The 19,348-nt window shown below is 40.7% G+C and overlaps 1 protein-coding gene across 6 annotated transcripts in view; it reads left to right on the forward strand.

Moving 5' to 3' along the window:
• The window catches only part of BCKDHB (branched chain keto acid dehydrogenase E1 subunit beta), a 321,362-nt gene that overhangs the window by 110,605 nt on the left and 191,409 nt on the right, over window positions 1–19,348 (forward strand). For 5 of the 6 annotated variants that reach the window (XM_043510555.1, XM_043510554.1, XM_043510556.1 and 2 more), the window contains exon 8: window positions 12,183–12,293. In XM_043510555.1, coding sequence (XP_043366490.1) covers window positions 12,183–12,293 — 111 coding nt within the window. Of the gene's footprint in view, window positions 1–12,182; window positions 12,294–13,190; window positions 14,855–19,348 lie in introns of those variants that run through there. The other variant, XM_043510557.1, reaches the window with a different exon arrangement.

Consider the following 19,348-nt stretch of genomic DNA (forward strand, 5'->3'; position numbering starts at 1 on the left):
ACAGAGAGATGCAGAGGAAAACAGAGGGGTTTAAAAACATCGTGAAAATCACCTCTTCAAATTTACATCATAATGGGGGTGACAGTATCATAATGCTTTAACTTAAATAAAACAGTAGTTACTTTTAGAATTAAGGCTTTAGATAGGTAATAATTAATGGTAGTTAAAAATCCAAAATGGTGCCAATGATGATTCTCTGTTAGAAAACATCAAATTGGAGGACACAGACTAAGTTGACCAATAGCAGATAAGAGATGGGGGTGAAATAGAGTTCAACAGGCATGACTCACCTTCCTCTCCAAAAATGCCTGAAGGATGGAATTAGGAGGAAGTGTTATGCTAATACCTAGAAGGAGGATTTAGACGATATGAGGGTTTAGGCTAATAAATTCAAGCTGATTGGCTGAGCTGGTCTAATTAGGCAGGGAGGATCTATGCTAATTTCTGGTCTTGGAAAAGCAACAAACCATAGGAAACTAGGGACTGAATATAAGGCTGACAACCAGCAGACTGATGTGTGAGAGTGTGTGTGGAGCCAAGCAGAGAAGATCAATCAGCAAGGAGAAGAGAAGCAGCTACCTGAAGAAGCAGCAGCAACTGAAGCTTCTGAGGCAGCTAGAGACTGCTAGTAGGCAGCACCTGCAGAAGCAGTCTGAGGAGGTAACTGGAGAGAGCAGTAGCAGCAACATAGTGCATCTGACTATCTTCTAGATGGGAACAGCAAGGCCCAGAAACAACTAGTATTCTCTCTGGTATTTGTATAGCACCTCTTTCCTGCACGGTACACCTGAACGACATTAAACCTAAAAATAGTATCTGATATTTGCTCACACCTGCTGCTCTTTCAGACTGACCCATACAATAGAATACTACCTCTTTCGTTGTTTCCTATCCACGTACAGGATGTTGTTATGGAGTTCTCTTCCTAGATAGTAGAGCCCTCATCTCCATCAGGTGCTTGTCTATGTATGTTCCACTCTTGATGCTCATGTGCCTTGTGCACTTAAGTTTGGATTCTTTTGACCAGAAGTATCCATTGGAGGCTGCACCTTCTCAATGAGTGTCTCCCTGCCTTTAGCCAAGGGGACAAAAGGTGGCCAGTTGCTCCACAGTTCCTTCTCACTTCTCACTGTTTTCAGTCAGAACTTGACAGCATCTGAATTCTTACTGTGTGGTCATCTCATTATTTGTAAGATGTAGGTAAATTAGTTTAGCAATCAGTGATATGATTTTTTTTTTCTGTTCATTTATTCAGTTTGGAAATCTTTTTCCCTGAGAGACTGCCAAGGTTCTGTGTGCTGTCACAAAGCAGAAGTCTCTAGGATTTAAAAATTACCCTTTTGGATGCAATAATGTTTCTAAGAAATGGACACACCAGTTTCCTACTGGGTTTGGGAGAAAGCACATTGTTGACAGGTGTTCACTTTGCAGATCATCCTCAGAGAATGCAAAAAATGAGGGAGCACGCCTGAAAATATCTTATTGGAAAGATCAGTATTTGAGGAGACACACACTGAAGTGACTGGTTTCAGAGTAGCAGCCGTGTTAGTATGTATTTGCAAAAAAGAAAAGGAGTACTGTGGCACCTTAGAGACTAACAAATTTATTTGAGCATAAGCTTTCGTGAGCTACCGCTCACTTCATCGGATGCTGAAAACCCAGAACGGTTATCAAAAATGCTCCTGTCACCTCTACGCTCCTCTCCTCTGGTGTGGACATCTGTCAGGGTTCCTTCCCCACTCTGATCTCTGGGGTACAGATGTGGGGACCCGCATGAAAGACCCCCTAAGCTTATTCTTACCAGCTTATTCTTAGGTTAAAACTTCCCCAAGGCACAGATTCCTTTCTTGCCTTGGGATCGCTGCCACCACCAAGTGATTAACAAATAATCAGGGAAAGGACCACTTGGAGTTCTATTCCCCCAAGCCTACACCCCCTTTCCTGGGGAAAGCTTGAGAATACTGTCCTGACCAATTGGTTATAAAGTGATCATAGACCCAAGTCCCTGGGTCTTAGGACAATAGAGAAATCAGTCAGGTTCTTAAAAAGAAGGATTTTATTTAAAGAGAAAAAGGTAAAAATCACCTCTGTAAACTTAGGCTGGTAGTTTAACCTTACAGAGTAGCAGAAAATTCAAAGAGCACAGAGGAACCCCCTCTAGTCTTAGTTTCAAAGTTGCAAAAAACCAGGGATAAACCTCCCTCTAGCGAAGGGAAAATTCACAAGTTGAGAAAACAAAGGTAAACTAATACGCCTTGCCTAGCTGTTTACAAGTTTGAAATATGAGAGACTTGTTCAGAAAGATTTGGAGAACATGGATTGATGTCCAGTCCATTTTAGTCCCAAGAGCGAATGGCCCCACAAACAAAGAATCCAAAACAAAACCCCTCTCCCCCCCCCACCAGATTTGAAATCATCTTTTGTCCTCATTGGTTCCTTTGGTCAGGTGCCAACCAGGTTACTTGAGCTTCTTAACCCCTTACAGGTAAGGAGGAATTTAGGCTACCGCTATGGTTATGACATCACTAAATGATATTCCTCCTCAGCTGGTAATAGCTCTTACAGCCAGGGGGTCTAAGATAGTGTACTGACTGCCCATAGCACCCCACTGTGACAGAATGCTAGGTTGCAAGGGGTCCTCGTACTCAGCACCTCCTGCTGGCTGTCAGCCTCTCTTGTGGTCTTCCATGGCTTGGCCCTCTGGTCAAGTTACATAATGTTCTGTCTCCTTCCGGGGTAATGATGTCCCAACTCAAAGGAACAAAAAACTCTATCCTTCCCAGAATCAGTCCTCTGAACTTCTTTGCCCCACTTCTGGGATCTGCAGAGTTCATCCTCGCTCTGTCACACAGGGCTGCCTCCCAGGGCTTTCTTCCTGAACCACTGACCCGCAGGACTTCTTCTCTGGAGCCTCTCTTCTCTGAGACCTGCTTTAGGAGTAGTCTTCTCCCAGGCTGCCCTCTCCTTCATGGACAATCACAGGGTACAACCCCTTCCTGCAAGCCACTTTATTATTCCTTTCCCTTTTAGTCTGAGCCTTCTTCCATAGCCAAAGATTTCGTAGCCTTTTCCTCTTTTTTTCCAAGGCTTAACTCCCAGCCTTTACCCAGTCCTGCCCTTCTCTCAGGGCCCGGTGCTAAGGGGTGTTCCCTTCACCTGCAGCATAGCTTTTTTTCCCCAGCTTTCTCCTACTCTGGCTAGGATCCCAGGCCTTTCTCTTCCCCTGGGTTTCCTCCTCACTCCTATCTTTTGCCAGACAGTGATTGCAAATGCTCCCCCTGTGGTCCCTTTCTGCTACAAATGTGCTCTCTTTCTACTAAACAGCCTGCTTCTGCTCAGCTGCGCACTATGATCACTTAATCCTTGTTCCTCCTTCAGATGCAACCTGGTATGTTAATTGGCCTCTCAGGCCCCCATTAGCCCATTCAGGGCCTGTGTGTGGTACACACCTCAGCACAGGGAGAAAGAGTATTCTCACCCTAAAAGGAAATCTAGGTCTAGATCTTTCATGGGTCTTCAGCTCAGTAAAACATACTAGCAAGTCTCTCACTTTGTAGCTTCTGTAGACCAAGGTTACTAAACACACCAGGGGCTTCTTGTGTTCTTCCACTCCACCCAATAAGTTCCCTGTCTTTCACCTTCCCATTCCCTGTATATCAGGGACTTCCTACAAAACACTCCCCCCATCTCTTCACACCAGTGGCTCTGTATGCTTCCCATTTCTACCTTGACCGCCGGCCTTCATTCCTTTTTTCCCCACGTCAGGGTTTCCCAATTTCCCTCCTACCTTGTGTTCTGTGTGCACCCAGCCCCCATCCCTATAGCAGCATCCTCTATTCTCACCCTGCCAGAGGTTCTGTGTGCACCCCGTATCCCCCTTCTCTCTCATGCTAGGGACTCTGCATCCCCCTCACCCTTACCAGTGCCCCCCCATTCTCCCTGCATGCAGGACTATGTGAATGTCCCCATTTCCTCTTATTTTTTTGTCTGGGATATAAGTTAATTCAGGATGTCAACATGTTAAACTCTGGGAGGATGAGCAGGGATATCTTTATGCTGGAAGGTGTTAATGAGTGCAGTCAACCAGTTATTTGATCTGTAGGCAGTTGCAGCAGTGCTTGACGCTGTGGCTCTACTAAACCAGATGACGGGCTCCACATGTCGCCCATTCCCTTCCATTTTTTGTTTTTCCCCAAAAATAATAGGGTTCTGGCCATTGATTCCTAGAAAATTCCTGACATTTTGGAACTAATTGAATGTGGCATGAAAAAGTTATGGTGTTACAGGCAGACAGACACAGAAATGCTGTCAAATTGAATGTAAGACTTTTGCAAGGTCAGCCAAAAACTCCACATTTAGCTTTGAGGAAGGGTGCTGCAAGGCCCAGATTGGGTCCTTCTGCAAATCGCTCAGGCTTCAGTCACCAAGTCTGAGTGTAAAAAAAATTGCCACGTGGCACTGAAGTGTATTGTACCAACTATTCTGATACTAAAGCCTTTCAACATCTGTCTTCCATACCAGAATTTTCAGTACCAAGGACTTGTACCGCACCCAGAGACATATCTGTCTCGTTGGTACTGGTCTTGCCATTGCTTTTGGTCACTAAGGTACCCCCTTCAATACAGACTGCTTCACATACCTTGGTGTCAAGTACATCTGTGGTACTGTCCAGAGGTTAGATTGCGGGTTTGCCTTACACCCCTGCCACATCAGCTGCACTACTCAAGGAGGAATACTCCTTTTCCTCAGCTTCTGAAAATGGTAGAGCCATTTCCCTCTCATTCCCTGGGATCTTATCCACTGACCCATAGTCCTGTGGGAATTTAGGGTCATTACCTTTACTCTAGTTCTATAGTTCACAGGATCCCTACCTAGGTATACTCCACCATAGCCCCCTTTTCCTTATGCTTATCAGTACCCTTGGCCCTTCTGGGCTCAATGGGGCTGTCAGTCTGCAAGGAGGTCAGGCATGCTAGAGATCATGGTAGAAGGTGTGCAGGAGATGTCTCACAAGCTCACAGACATCTTGTATACCACCACGTAAGGTAATCTTAGCAATGCCCATTAATAAAGATGTCCTGGACCTTGCAAAATTTCTCTGGCAGACAGCAGCGTCTGTTGCTCCAATTCCAACTTGCAAACATGCAGATATTGACACTGAGTACCATCTTCAGGGTTTCAGCAAATTTATTTACAGTCTGGCTCCAGTATCCCTCATGATGTTGTTGGTCCACAAAAGAACAAAGCATCAAGGTCCTCCCAGATCAGCCCTATGTGACAAGGAGCCCTAAAAATTGCTCATATGCAAGCCTACAGATGAGAATCTTAGTATTCCAGGTGGTGGTGGAGAAATATGACCATTTGGACTACGACTACATCTCCAAATTTGCTAATAAAATCCTGCAGAACCACAGGGAAGAATAAGTCTTTAATTTTAGAAGGCAGCTAATAGTACATCCCACATTCTTGATGCATCAGATATTGTGGCCAGGTTTCTATGGCAACCTGATTACCATGAGAAGATTGTCCTGGCTTGAAGCTTCGGGCATTCCTAAGGAAGTGGAGGTTGCTATAGAAGACTTTCCTTTTGAGGGATGTAATTTATTCATTTTCAAGACTCATACACTGTCCTTTAAAGGAGTCCTGTGTCACCTTGAGATGTTTGTAGGTGTATACTCCTGCTTTTAAACAGGAAACTAGCTAGGCCCCAATCTTCTAATAGGCAGTCTTACTACACTGAACACGGACATTCTGAGTCTTCAAGAAAGTGTCAAAGGCAAAAGGAGAGAACCATCAGCATCCTCTGCACATCCAGCTTTGTCCTTGAGTCAGCAAATTTGACTTGTCAATTGGGAACTGTGTGCAACTTCTAGTGGATTGTTCTGTAATCCCCCAACCCCCACTAACTTTTTGGCAATCACCATTTTCATTTTTGTGGGGTTTGGAGTACTGTAATGACAGATTGTTGGGTAATGGAGATAATAGAACTAGAATACTCCATTCAATTCCACACACTTCCTATTCTGCACATCATTCCTTTTCCCAGCCCCCCTCACAAGAGCATGCTACACAGGCTGGAAGTTGAGTCACTTCTGGCTCTCAGTACAGTAGAAATTCCAACAGAATTCAGAGGGAGGAGGTTTTACTCCCACTATCTTTTGATACCAAAGAAAAAGGTGCTGGTAATGTATTGATATTCACATTATCAGGTGAAATGATGCATTTACGGGTATTCAGTCCCTAAATGAGGAGAAAGGCTATAATCCTTTCTCCAAAGGTAAAATTAGCATGCTCTCCTTTTTTATAATAAATTTTAATAATGCCCTTTAATTATCATTAAATCTACCTTTCACCATATCTACATTTCTATCATAAAATATTTTTTGCTTTCCATTGGCTACTTAACATTAAGCATCATCTTAATTAACATCTGCGTAAATACCATACCAATAACTACCAATAAAGCTAGTGTTTACCAAAATGTTAACATTTTATCTAAAACACTTGTAAAACCATAAAAACATGTTTACAACACAACCTAGGGTTATGGCCTAACTTATTTCTAACTTGCCTCTGAGTTTTTCACTTCTCTTTACTTATATTTTACTGGGCCTCACTGGACTATTGTCAAACCTGTTTTTAGGAAGGAGAGTTTTGGCCCTTGTCATAAAAATAAAGGGAAGGGTAACCACCCTTCTGTATACCATGCTATGAAATCCCTCCTGGCCAGAGGCAAAACCCTTTCACCTGTAAAGAGTTAAGAAGCGAAGATAACCTCGCTGGCGCCTGACCAAAATGACCAATGAGGAGACAAGATATTTTCAAAGCTGGTGGGGGGGGGGAACAAAGGGTCTGTCTGTCTGTGTGATGCTTTTGCCGGGAACAGATCAGGAATGCAGGCTCAAACTCTGTTAAGTTAGTAAGTAATCTAGCTAGAAATGTGTTAGATTTCCTTTTGTTTAATGGCTGGTAAAATACATTGTGCTGAATGGAATGTATATTTCTGTTTTTGTGTCTTTTTGTAACTTAAGGTTTTGCCTACAGAGATTCTCTATGTTTTGAATCTGATTACCCTGTAAGGTATTTACCATCCTGATTTTACAGAGGTGATTCTTTTACCTTTTCTTTAATTAAAATTCTTCTTTTAAGAACCTGATTGCTTTTTCATTGTTCTTAAGATCCAAGGGTTTGGGTCTATGTTCAGCTGTACAAATTGGTGAGGATTTTTATCAAGCCTTCTCCAGGAAAGGAGGTATTTTGTGGGAAGACATCTCCAAGTGGGCTCTTTCCCTGTTCTTTTGTTTAACAGGCTTGGTGGTGGCAGCATAGGGTTCAAGGACAAGGCAAAGTTTGTACCTTGAGGAAGTTTTTAACCTAATCTGGTAAGAATAAGCTTAGGGAGTCTTTCATGCGGGTCCCCACATCTGTACCCTAGAGTTCAGAGTGGGGAAGGAACCTTGACAGGCCTGCTTACATTTGAACACATTTCTCTATAAACACAAGCCAGTATCATCTGTATAGGCTACACTGAGAAAGGCAAGAGTTAATTATCTGTACCTTGATGACTGGCTCAACTGGGGGATATCAGCAGACTCTCCAGTTCTGTGCATTACTAGGATTCCAAATCAATGAGGAAAAATGGATTCTTGTCCCTGTTAAAAGAATAAAACTTCATAGGAGCAGTTTTGGACTCAACAAGAGCTTACTGCCTCAGGAAAGATTCAGCAACATACTAGATTTAGTCAATCAACTGAAGGCACATTCTCAAACATCAGTGAGAACTTGCCTCAGGTTTTTAGGCCACATGGCTTTCTGCATCTCTGTAATTCAGCATGCCAGATTTCACCTTCACTACATGTAATGGTTTTGAAGTCAGTATATCATCGCTTTAGACATAACCAAAGAAGAAACCTGCACTTTCATCTTTAAATTGGTGGAAGGATCCTGAGATATTTTGCAAGGGGGTGCCCTTCTCTCCGCTGTTACCATCCAAGATCTAGAAACAGATGCCTCCCAATCTGGGATGGAGGACTCACCTGGACTACTTACAGATTCAAGGCCTCTTTTCTCATCAAGTGCATCTGGTCTTGATTGCACATAAACATTCTGGAGTTGCAAGCAATTTTGTCATATTTGCGTAGCATTCCTTCCAGTGCTAAAGGATCATCGGTTTTGGTCTTGATGGACAACAATACATCACTGTTTTTCAGAAACTGACAAGGAGCAAGATTCACTCCTCTTTATCAAGAACTGCATCATGAAACTGTTGTATAAAACATAAATCTAGCAGCTTTCCGCCGACCAGATCTACAAAATGTGCTGGCTGATTGTAAAAGTGCTTGCTGAGACAAGTGATCACTAACGGCCAGTAAAGGATGCCACCATCCAAGAAATATTTGCTGATGAGGGTCAGTCCTCCATAGATCTGTTTGCAACAATGAACAAAAGAAAATGTTGCGAGTTCTGCTCCAGAGGATGTCAAGACCAAGGTTCTGTAGCATATGCACTTCTGATTCACTGGTCCTCAGTTTATTCTTCAGTTCCTCTAATCCCAAGAGTAATTAGAAAACTCAGCTAGATCTTGGCTAAAATGATAATGCTGGTATCAGCCTGGCTGAGGTAGTTTTCATTCTCAGACCTAATTAATCTCTTCTTCACTCTCTACTTAACAGCTATGTTAGCTAATCGCCCCCTGATTCAAAGGTACTCAGTTTTCGCTTATCCCACATTAGCTAAATTCCTGAAGAGCCTTATCAGGGTTTATCCCCTAATCGGACTACTTTTGGAGCAAAACATTGTACTAATGGGATTGATGAAACCAGTTTTTCAGCCTGTAGCTATGTGCTGTTTTTCACCGGTTCATCAGAACAAGGTTTTTGGTGGTAGTAATATTTGCTAGAAAGGTGGGCGATATTCAGGCCCTTATGGCAGGACTGCCTTTTATAGGACAGTTTCTGCCCAAATTTCTACTAAAAATAGTTTCTGATTTTTCCATCTCAAATTAGTGATTCCCCTCACTGTTTTCCTCTCCAAGTCATACCCTGGTAAAGGGGAAGCTAAGCTACACACTTTGCATGCACATAGTGCTGCCATGCTATCTAGACCAAACTGGATCATTTAGGGCCTAGATTGTTTATAGTTTATGCAGAAAGGATGAAAGATCAACAGATTTCAACTCAGACTTTCTAATTGGATTACAGGCGGCATTAGACTATGTTATGAATTAGCTAATGTAAACCTGCTGGAAAGAGTCACAGCCAAATCTGCCAGGTCTCAAGCAACCTCAGTAACTTCTTTGAGAAGTATATAGAAATATGTAGTCTATTTTTTTTATGCATGTATTTGGAGCTCTACACATGGACTCATTTTTTCTGTATTCTACATTGATTAAATGGAGTTTTGGCCAATTATTCCATCTTGAAACTAATCTCTAGATCTTCCTCACTCATTGGTCAAATATTTTTCTTTAATATCATCCTCCACTCCATCTACGTTAATTTGAATATGATTGCAATTTCTACATTCAGTCTAGATTGTGTGTGGTCTCATGTTACATAGCATGCAGTGTTTTTAATGATTGTTAGGATACATAGAGCTGATAAGAGAATAACCAAACCTGCTGGGTCATTTTCAATGCCATCTTAGTCCTTAAAGATGTTGGAGAAAGCAAATTTGATCTAGAAAGGCGACTGTCAACATCTGACTTTTATTTATCCTTTTAATCATAGAATCATAGAATATCAGGGTTGGAAGGGACCTCAGGAGGTCATCTAGTCCAACCCCCTGCTCAAAGCAGGACCAGTCCCCAACTAAATCATCCCAGCCAGGGTTTTGTCAAGCCTGACTTTAAAAACTTTAAAGGAAGGAGATTCCACCACCTCCCTAGGTAACAGATTCCAGTGTTTCACCACTCTCCTAGTGAAAAAGTTTTTCCTAATATCCAACCTAAACCTCCCCCACTGCAACTTGAGACCATTACTCCTTGTTCTGTGATCTGCTACCACTGAGAACAGTCTAGATCCATCCTCTTTGGAACCCCCTTTCAGGTAGTTGAAAGCAGCTATCAAATCCCCCCTCGTTCTTCTCTTCCGCAGACTAAACAATCCCAGTTCCCTCAGCCTCTCCTCATAAGTCATGTGTTCCAGTCCCCTAATAATTTTTGTTGCCCTCCGCTGGACGTTTTCCAATTTTTCCACATCCTTCTTGTAGTGTGGGACCCAAAACTGGACATAGTACTCCAGATGAGGCCTCACCAATGTCGAATAGAGGGGAATGATCACGTCCCTCGATCTGCTGGCAATGACCCTACTTATACATCCCAAAATGCCATTGGCCTTCTTGGCAACAAGGGCACATTGTTGACTCATATCCAGCTTCTCGTCCACTGTAACCCCTAGGTCCTTTTCTGCAGAACTGCTGCCGAGCCATTCGGTCCCTAGTCTGTAGCGGTGCATGGGATTCTTCCGTCCTAAGTGCAGGACTCTGCACTTGTCCTTGTTGAATCTCATCAGATTTCTTTTGGCCAAATCCTCTAATTTGTCTAGGTCCCTCTGTATCCTATCCCTATCCTCCAGTGTATCTACCTCTCCTCCCAGTTTAGTGTCATCTGCAAACTTGCTGAGGGTGCAATCCACAGCATTCTCCAGATCATTAATGAAGATATTGAACAAAACCGGCCCGAGGACCGACCCTTGGGGCACTCCACTTAATCCGGCTGCCAACTAGACATGGAGCCATTGATCACTACCCATTGAGCCCAACAATCTAGCCAACTTTCTATCCACCTTATAGTTCATTCATCCAGCCCATACTTCTTTAACTTGCTGGCAAGAATATTGTGGGAGACCGTGTCAAAAGCTTTGCTAGCTGACTATTTAGTAGGGGAAGTGCATTGCACAAATCAGAGTTTTTAGGAACCTTCTGGTTTGAATTTGTAGAAATTTAAATTTGAAAACAAATTTTCTCTATTTTTCTACCCCAGAAACCAACACTTTGTGATTTACAGGAGGCGAAAAATGAGTTCCCAGTCAGCTACTATGATGGTTACTTCTAGAGTCAGAATATTTGCTAGCTACTATAACGCTTGTTTTGTGAAAGGCTATACACACATTAAAGGGTTTGTAGATGGAAAGCTAAAAGTTGATTTATAATATTTGCATTCAATCTTATGTTTTACCATTACAGTGTTGACCCATTGTTTGTCTGGGTGATCGTACAGATCAATGTAACACTCTTTGTAAAAAGGATGTCAGGAAGTGCAAACTGTTTTACATTTATATTAAGAAGCTCTTAAGAATATGCTGCTAAATGGACTGCGTGACTAAATAATGAATACTTTTTAGCAAAACTAGTTTCATTCCTATTCAGTGTAGTTCTCCTGCTGGAGAGGTGATACTTGCCTTTTTTCATATTTGTTGATTATAATTATAATATAAGATTTGACGTTGATCAAAGTTGCACTGAAATTCTGTACTGGTTTAACTGATGAGTCTGCATATTTCATATCTTACTAATAAACTGCCTTTGTATTCTTGTTTTGAATGAGACAGTGTTGTTAATTTTGACACTTTTTTATCCTTTCTAATCTTTTCCCATGACAATACTTTAAAAGCAAGAGACACGCACCTGATTATCTATTACATGTATCTTGTTGTAGATTGTAGTATGTGCAGTACCTACTACTACTTTTTTGTCTGTGTGACTTTTTTTTTTCCCTGTTCTACTATTATAAAAATTATTACTCTGTAGTTTTGGTCTTAGCTTGTTCACAGATCTAAAAAAAACGTTAGGGATGGCAGAGTATTAAAATAAGGTTGATTCAGTCCACTTAAGGATGATATTTGCCAGAAATTTGATAAATGTTCCTGATGAACAAAAAGCATGTGTCTGCAGTAGCAATTTTACATTTTCCCAGAATGATAGTTGTAGATTGTGTTTGAGTTATTTCTTAGTTTTTGAACACAGAATTCAAGTAATAAATGAGAAAACAGAGCAAAGGACTAGATGTTTATTAAATTACTCAATAAGTAGCTTGCTGTTCCATGCAAAATTTTCTCAGATAAACTATCATGAAATAAAATAATGTTAAACCATTAAAATTCTGAATGCATAAACAAACACATTTTTAAGTATCCTTTTAATTTTTCAGATAGCTCAGCTATTGCATCATCTTGCTTTTTCAGGTGCATGTTATTCGAGAGGTGGCAACCATGGCTCAGGAAAAGCTAGGTGTGTCCTGCGAAGTAATTGATCTGAAGACCATTTTACCTTGGGATACAGAGGCTGTTTGCAAGGTAGAAATATAATGCTACTTAATACATAAAGCATTATTTTGGTTGATGTATCCATGAGTATCTACAATAATTTAATACTGAGGATAATGGGGACAGCACTTTATATATTTGTTTGTAAATTATTATATGCATAGTAAATACAAAGGAAACATTTGCAGAACACTATGTGCCTCATTATCATTAGAGGGAGGATAACCGTTTAGACCACTAACCAATAGTGGTGTACCAGCATGTTCTTTTGAAGGATTTTTATAATTTCTTTACAGCATTCCAGGGTTTTAACAATATAGGTTTACGGCAGGTAAACAGAGTGCTTGAAAATCACTTTTCTCCGCAAGTGTCTGGCTCTCTCTATCTTCTTCTGGCATCCATAGGCCCATGGAATTTAGTGGGAAATTTATTTTTTTTGTGATTTTTTTTTTCTTTGCTGCTCCATGGTGACAGTTTTATCTATTTATAGGTGGATAAAGACATTTATGACCTGGCTGATTTGTTAAGCCTGTTTTCTCGAAAAAAGTGGTTTTGATTTTTGTTTTTCTTTTTTTTTTTTTTAAAGAGAGCAGCACTTTAGCATTTTTTTTTTCACATCATTAGAGGTGAGCATTTACTGGTCTGGCATTTGATTTGAAATTCAGATTACCTGGAACCACAGGTTCAAATTCTGGCATAGTTGTATGCACCTTTCATCTTCTAAGGTAGCTATATTGTAAATATAATAGCTTATGGTATAAGAGTCTTTCAGATGGGACTTTAAAAAAATAAGGTACTGAACAGCTTGACTGGAAGTTGAAATACCATGTGTGAAGTGCAGCAGTAGGTTAGTTTTGTTCAAGTGTCCCTTGCTCTACAGTACTTGTGACTTTTCTTTGTTGTGCTGCTTCCTTTTCACCTTCATAGAATTGCCAACAGAAAGGTCATGGATAAACAAACATGTTGGAGGTGTTTTTGAAAACAGATTCTGCTTGGATGGGGTGGAAGAGGCACTTAAAGAAGGTTCTCAATATCTGTAACTTCACTCTTGCACTTGTGGCACCTGGCCACTTGCCAAAAAGTAGCTGGCAAAGAGATAGGTACTTCGTTATATTCTGAGGGAAGCTAGAATTAAATATGAGGCACTGAACGCTGAAGTTAAAACTTCAGAGGGGGTGAGAATTCAAAACATTCAGTTGAAGTTAGAAAATTTCAAATGTGTTTATGGTGTTTTGAGAAAGGCTAAAGCTTTAATATGATTGGAAATTAAATATAGTGAAACTTGAGTAAAACACTGTGCCCCTTCTGGCAAATATATTGCATAGAGTGTATACTTGTGTGTCAATTTAGAAATAATAAAGAAATTTGAACTTCTCATCTCCACTCTAAAATCTTTTCCTACAAGGAAAAGTACAATTTCTCGTTACATTTTTAGATTTTTGGGACAATGAGAGTAATTTTCAAGGTTTTGAGGGAGAAAAAAAAGTGTCACATTAAAGTATTTGGGTTTTTGTATTTCCTCATCTGTCGTGGAGGATCCAGGCTTGTCAAAGGTGATTAATTTAATTAAAAACAGCGTTTGAAAAGCTGGGATGTGACATAAGATAGGCCCCTGCCAATGTAAAAGTAGGAGAGTGATTACGGTGGAGATGAATTTTTTTTCTTCTTGGCAATCCCTGGCAATTCTTTACAGCCAAAGCAAAGAAACCAAATTCCATTATTTGTAATGAATGGGGAAAATCTAACTCTGAGGTTATTTCAGAATGTAATTATTCCAGACTTCTACGTTTTTCCTGGTTTTTGGAGTCTTCTAATTTTTCCTCCCTCAACTCCTATATTAACATAGCCAATGTATAGATTTTTTTTTTCCAGTAAACCTTTATGCCTTAAAGTTTGCAATTCATATTAAGTCTTTCCTCTCTTTTTGTATGTACTTTGTGAGGAGAATAGACTTTTTACTGTGGTTATGGACATTCTAGACTATAGTACCTTATCAGTTCCCCTGCTGTAAAGTGGAGCCCCCGCTGCCATGCCGTCCAAGGCTACTAAGTCTATGTTTAAAAAGTGGGTGGGCCTGGGTCTCTCACTTTTAAAAGTGGGGGGGGCATGGTACCCTTGACACCCTGGGTTCAGGTCCCCCTGGATTTCCAGTGTGTAGGGGGCCCAAATATTCTTTGTGCCTAGGACCCAGTAAACCTTAATCCACCTCTGCCTCCAACAGCTTGAACACCAGCTGAACACCACCTGGGAAGTGAGACTTGTTCCCCTCCCCACTGTGTTCTTTTCCTTCCTTACCTTATTTCTTTTCTTTCCTATTCTCCTTTTTCCTTGTGTCTAATCTGAGTTGGGCTTAGCCAGCTAACACTGCATATTTTGAAATACTGCTGTAAGCCTGTGACCAGAAAGGTAGCTAAAAGCAATGCCCTCAGCCCGAGGCTGGTACAAGTTTGCCAGTCTCCAAGTGGCTGATGAGACCATGTTCTGTTCCTGTGTTTTTCCAGCAGTGTGGTTGAAAGAAGGGTGACCGGATGTCCTGATTTTATAGGGACAGTCCCGGTTTTTGGTTCTTTTTCTTATATAGGCTCCTATTACACCCCCCCACCCCCTGTCCCGATTTTTCACATTGGCTGTCTGGTCACCCTAGTTGAAAGTGAGAGTCAACACCAGAGGCAGAAGCTGCATTTTCTATCTTTGCTCTTCTTTTCTAACCCCTTTTGTGTGTGTTTATCTTGTTTTGTCTTCTAGGACATGGGATTGGGCTTTAACAACAGTAACAGTAGCAGTTCTAGCCCATGTGAACTAATATCCTCTTTATCCCCACAAAGGACAGTTATGACATCTTTAATACCATCTAAGGTTCCCTCTCCCCCTCCACCTCCTTCTAGAGACCCTTTCTAGATAAAGGGAAGAATAGATGTTGTTAAAATGATAGCTTAACTTCATGCTTTACATTTCAAATGCATTAATTGTTTTTCCTTCTTTTCTGTATCTTTAATAAAAGGTTTAAAAGAATGTTTAATTGTGTGTTTGGTACTAAGCAAGCTGAGGTCTCTCTATGCCAAATTCCAAACCTTGTTAACGCTCTTTGATGTTTGAGTAGCAGCCATGTTAGTCTGTATTCGCAAAAAAGAAAAGGAGTACTTCTGGCACCTTAGAGACTAACAAATTTATTTGAGCATAAGCTTTCGTAATCTACAGCTCACTTCATCGGATGCATTCCATGAAGTGAGCTGTAGCTCACGAAAGCTTATGCTCAAATAAATTTGTTAGCCTCTAAGGTGCCACAAGTACTCTTTGATGTGGGGCAGTTACAGGGTTATGTTAACACCTTTGACTCTTTGGGTCCATTTATTTCATCTAAATTAACGCAACAGGCTACTAAGTGCTAGGGTCATGCAAATATACATATTGTTATTTATTATTTGTAAGTCAGTGTGAATACTTGTGGTAGCAGGCTTTATACCCAGTAGTGCCTAGAATTGTTCCCATTTTCCTAAGGATCCAAATGTGACTATTCTTGTGGAAACTGTTTTCTTCTATTTTTTTTAAATTAAATTTGTGAATTCTGTTTTGAATACCTGCAAATATCCTGTATATTTTGTTTAGCTAAAAAGAACTAGATGCCTATTTTAATATGTAATATTAAGTTATAAAATTTTAATATTGTTTTATTTAATATGACTAAATATCCAAGGGAGAATTTACACTATGGAATTCATTAGAGTTCGAGCAATATTAATTCTGGTAAGCTGCAGTGAAATAATGAAAATTTTATTTGCAGTTGTATTAGAAGACAAATGTCAGTAATCTCTCATCAGTATTTTAATGTATATGTTTTATGGTTGTGAAAGGCTAGGGCTAGATATCCCTCTGCATTATTCGGGTTAAATAATGTGATGTTGCCTAGTATTTAAAAAAAATATATGTTTATAGAAAGAAAACCAATGCAAATTGCTATTTATTAGCTCTAAGCTGGTCAGAGCATGAGTTTGGTGGGAGGGAGCCAAACATTTTAAAAGCACTGCCAATATTGTGTGTTATAATTAAATTAACAGTGTCAGCCAGGACTTTGAAGAAAAATTGGAAACTAAATTATTCTAAATATTGTCTTGATAAATGTTTGTAAAATGCTTTGGGTATGAGATGCTCTAAATAGAGGCTATGTGCACTGTTTAAGTAACTGGTCTGAATAGATGCTTGAGGAAGAGGAAAAGGGAGAGGCATACTTCCCCCAGTCCTTTGGAGCAGCGTTGTGGCTGCTACATAGAACCTACTTCAGTTCCATAAATGCAATCAGATAAATATTACAAACAGTAGCTTCTGCTTGCTCTAAACCATAAAATAACCAGCCAGGAATAAAATTAAATCTACAATACCCCAGGTAACTTACAAATATTAGCTATACATCAGCCTGGGTAACTAGGTAGGTCTTGCTGCATTCCCTGAATGTCAAAAGATTTGGGCTATTTTATACCAAATAGGGCAGTAAGCTAATATAGTGTTTATGTTTCAAAGGCTGCTTGAATGCTGACATTTTTGTATACCTTTTAATTTAATGTATACCTCTGTTCTATTCCCTAATTATTTTAGGACGTGGCATTCAAAATACAGAGGGATATAAATTAATGTTGATAAAGTGGATTCAAAATAGTAATAGATTTTAATCTGTTCAATTTGCACTAGGCAAATTGTCCATCTTTCCAGTTCTAGATGTTTATAAGGACTTATTGGTAGGAGTATAAAGACTTGCTCATACATTTCACTCATTTATGATGCATAAGTGACATCAACAGTGTCCTCAAATATCTGACTGAGACCCCCTCAGAGATTAATTAATCTGATAGAAGAATAATTCTGTTCAGAGGAGATATATATACTTGAGATTCAATATTGATATTAATTCTTCAGTCTCTTAAAAAGATAAAGCTGTTTTAAAAAATCTGACAAAACGAATGATCTTGAAATACTAAAACAAGTTGGAAAAACAATGTATGATAATTACTAACATAAGAATAGGTTTACTATATTTGGATACTTGAGTGCTATCTCCAAATATATACCTCACACCTTTACTGCCCTCTAAAGCTAAACACTCGGAGAAATATTGTCCAGATTCTTAACCATGCTGCAGTGTCTTTGTGCTGGCCTGCCTGTGCATAGCAGCAGTAAACCCTTTCTGCAGCACAAAGTACTTCCTCTCCACTCCTTTAGCAATGGGTGGTATTGAGGCCGGGGTCTGCTAGAGCACCTTAGTGGTGTTCTGGATAGTTCTTATCAGGGGCAAGGCCACCTTAGATGGAACCTCCAGGGCAAGGATGTCCACCATCAGGTTCAACTCCCCTGTGACCTTCTCCGCCTGGAGGTTTAGGTTTAGAGCCACCCTCCTAAGAAGGTCCTGGTGCCCCCTGGTGTCCATTGCTGGGAGGGTGGTGGTAGTGCCCGGCAGTGGCTTATCCAGCGAGCAGAAAAACAGACGAATGGAGATTTCCCCTTGTGCAAAATGAACCTTCTGGTAGCATAGGGTTTCCATAACAGCGCTTGATCCTCCTGATCCCAGCCTTGAAACAGGGGACAAGGCCCAGGAAAAAGGATTTCCGGCCTGCTGTAGGAACAGCTCCTGAAGGGCTGTTTGTAAACAGTATAAGCCTTTGTTTACATACACACGGTGTACTGTTTTAACTATACCAGTTGTTAAAGTGATGCTCCGTCTGGCCCCATTGTGTGGATGCAATTATGCTGCTATAAAGGTGAAGGAGAATAAGCTGTATTGATATAAGATACCGTTTATCAGCTAAGCTGCATCCACATTGGGGGCTGTACCAATATAACTATTTCAGTAAAAAATCACACCCTTAACTAACATAGTTCATCCAAAATCTGTATGTGATGGCAGTGTGGACTAGTGGATAGAGCATAGGACTGGGATTCATGCAGTCTGAGTTCTATTCCATGCTCTGCCACTGGCCTGCTGAGTGAACATTAGGCAAGTCACTTCACCTCTGTTCCTCAGTTTGATAATGATGATGATACCTTATTTGTTACATTAAGATCTACTGAGCTCTAGAAGAGTTAAGTATTGTTTATTTATTTATTACTAGGTATGCTCTGATATACCATGCTCTAATGCTGGGGACTACCATATTCTAATATTTTGGCCAGCCAGTCCCTGAATCAAATGTAAAGCACTTTTGCCCTGCATCCCCTCCTGCACCAAGTGCAGCTCAGACGCAGTCCAGAATCTGGTCCTGTGTGTTCAAAGGGTAATTTACTTTGGACTTAAAAAATTGGTTAGAAAACTTACGGCCAAGTTTTGCCACACGTGTAGGCTACTCCTGTTGATTTCGCTGACAAAGTAGTTAAAGGCTCATTGAAGGCAAAGGGAGTTAAGGGTACTTAACACCTCATCGGATCTGACCTTCCTGCATAATATAAAATTACTTTTCATTTGTAAGTGTGTGTAAGTCAGTGGGCAAATTCATTAGCCAGAAAAAGTAGAATAAAGGTCCCATTCTATCCAAATCCCTTTCCTCAGGTTTGGCTTTTATTTTCAAACGAGTTCAAAACAAGAGCAACATAAATGAAAACACCTGGAAACTATTAGAGACCTATAGCGTGTCCCTTGTGCCCCTGAAGAATTAGTCTTCTTTTTCCCCTTAAAACAGGGTCTCATATGTCCTCATTTTAGGCTTTGTAGCCCTCTACCTGGCTACTGTGGAGAGACCCATATTAAGGGCTAGTTTACACTAGAATTGCAACAGCGGCACAGCTGTACCGATGTAGCTGCATTGCTGTAGCTCTGCTACTGCAGATGCTCTATGCCAATGGGAGAGAGCTCTCCCGTCAAAATAATTATTCTACTTCCGCAAGCGGTGGTACCTATGTTGGTGGGAGAGCTTCTCCTGCCGACATAGCACTGTCCACACCAGGGGGTGGCTTATTCACACCCCTGAGTAACATAAGTTATACCAAAGTGAGCTCCAGTGTGTACAAGCCCTAAGACTTCACTTGTCCCTGGTCTCCTCAGCTATCTGCCTGACCCATGTGGAAACCCCAGCCCACATCCTTCCCTGACTGTGGATCTCTCC

The sequence above is a fragment of the Dermochelys coriacea genome, chromosome 3, assembly GCF_009764565.3.
Source record: "Dermochelys coriacea isolate rDerCor1 chromosome 3, rDerCor1.pri.v4, whole genome shotgun sequence".
In the NCBI taxonomy this organism is placed as follows: Eukaryota; Metazoa; Chordata; order Testudines; family Dermochelyidae; genus Dermochelys; species Dermochelys coriacea.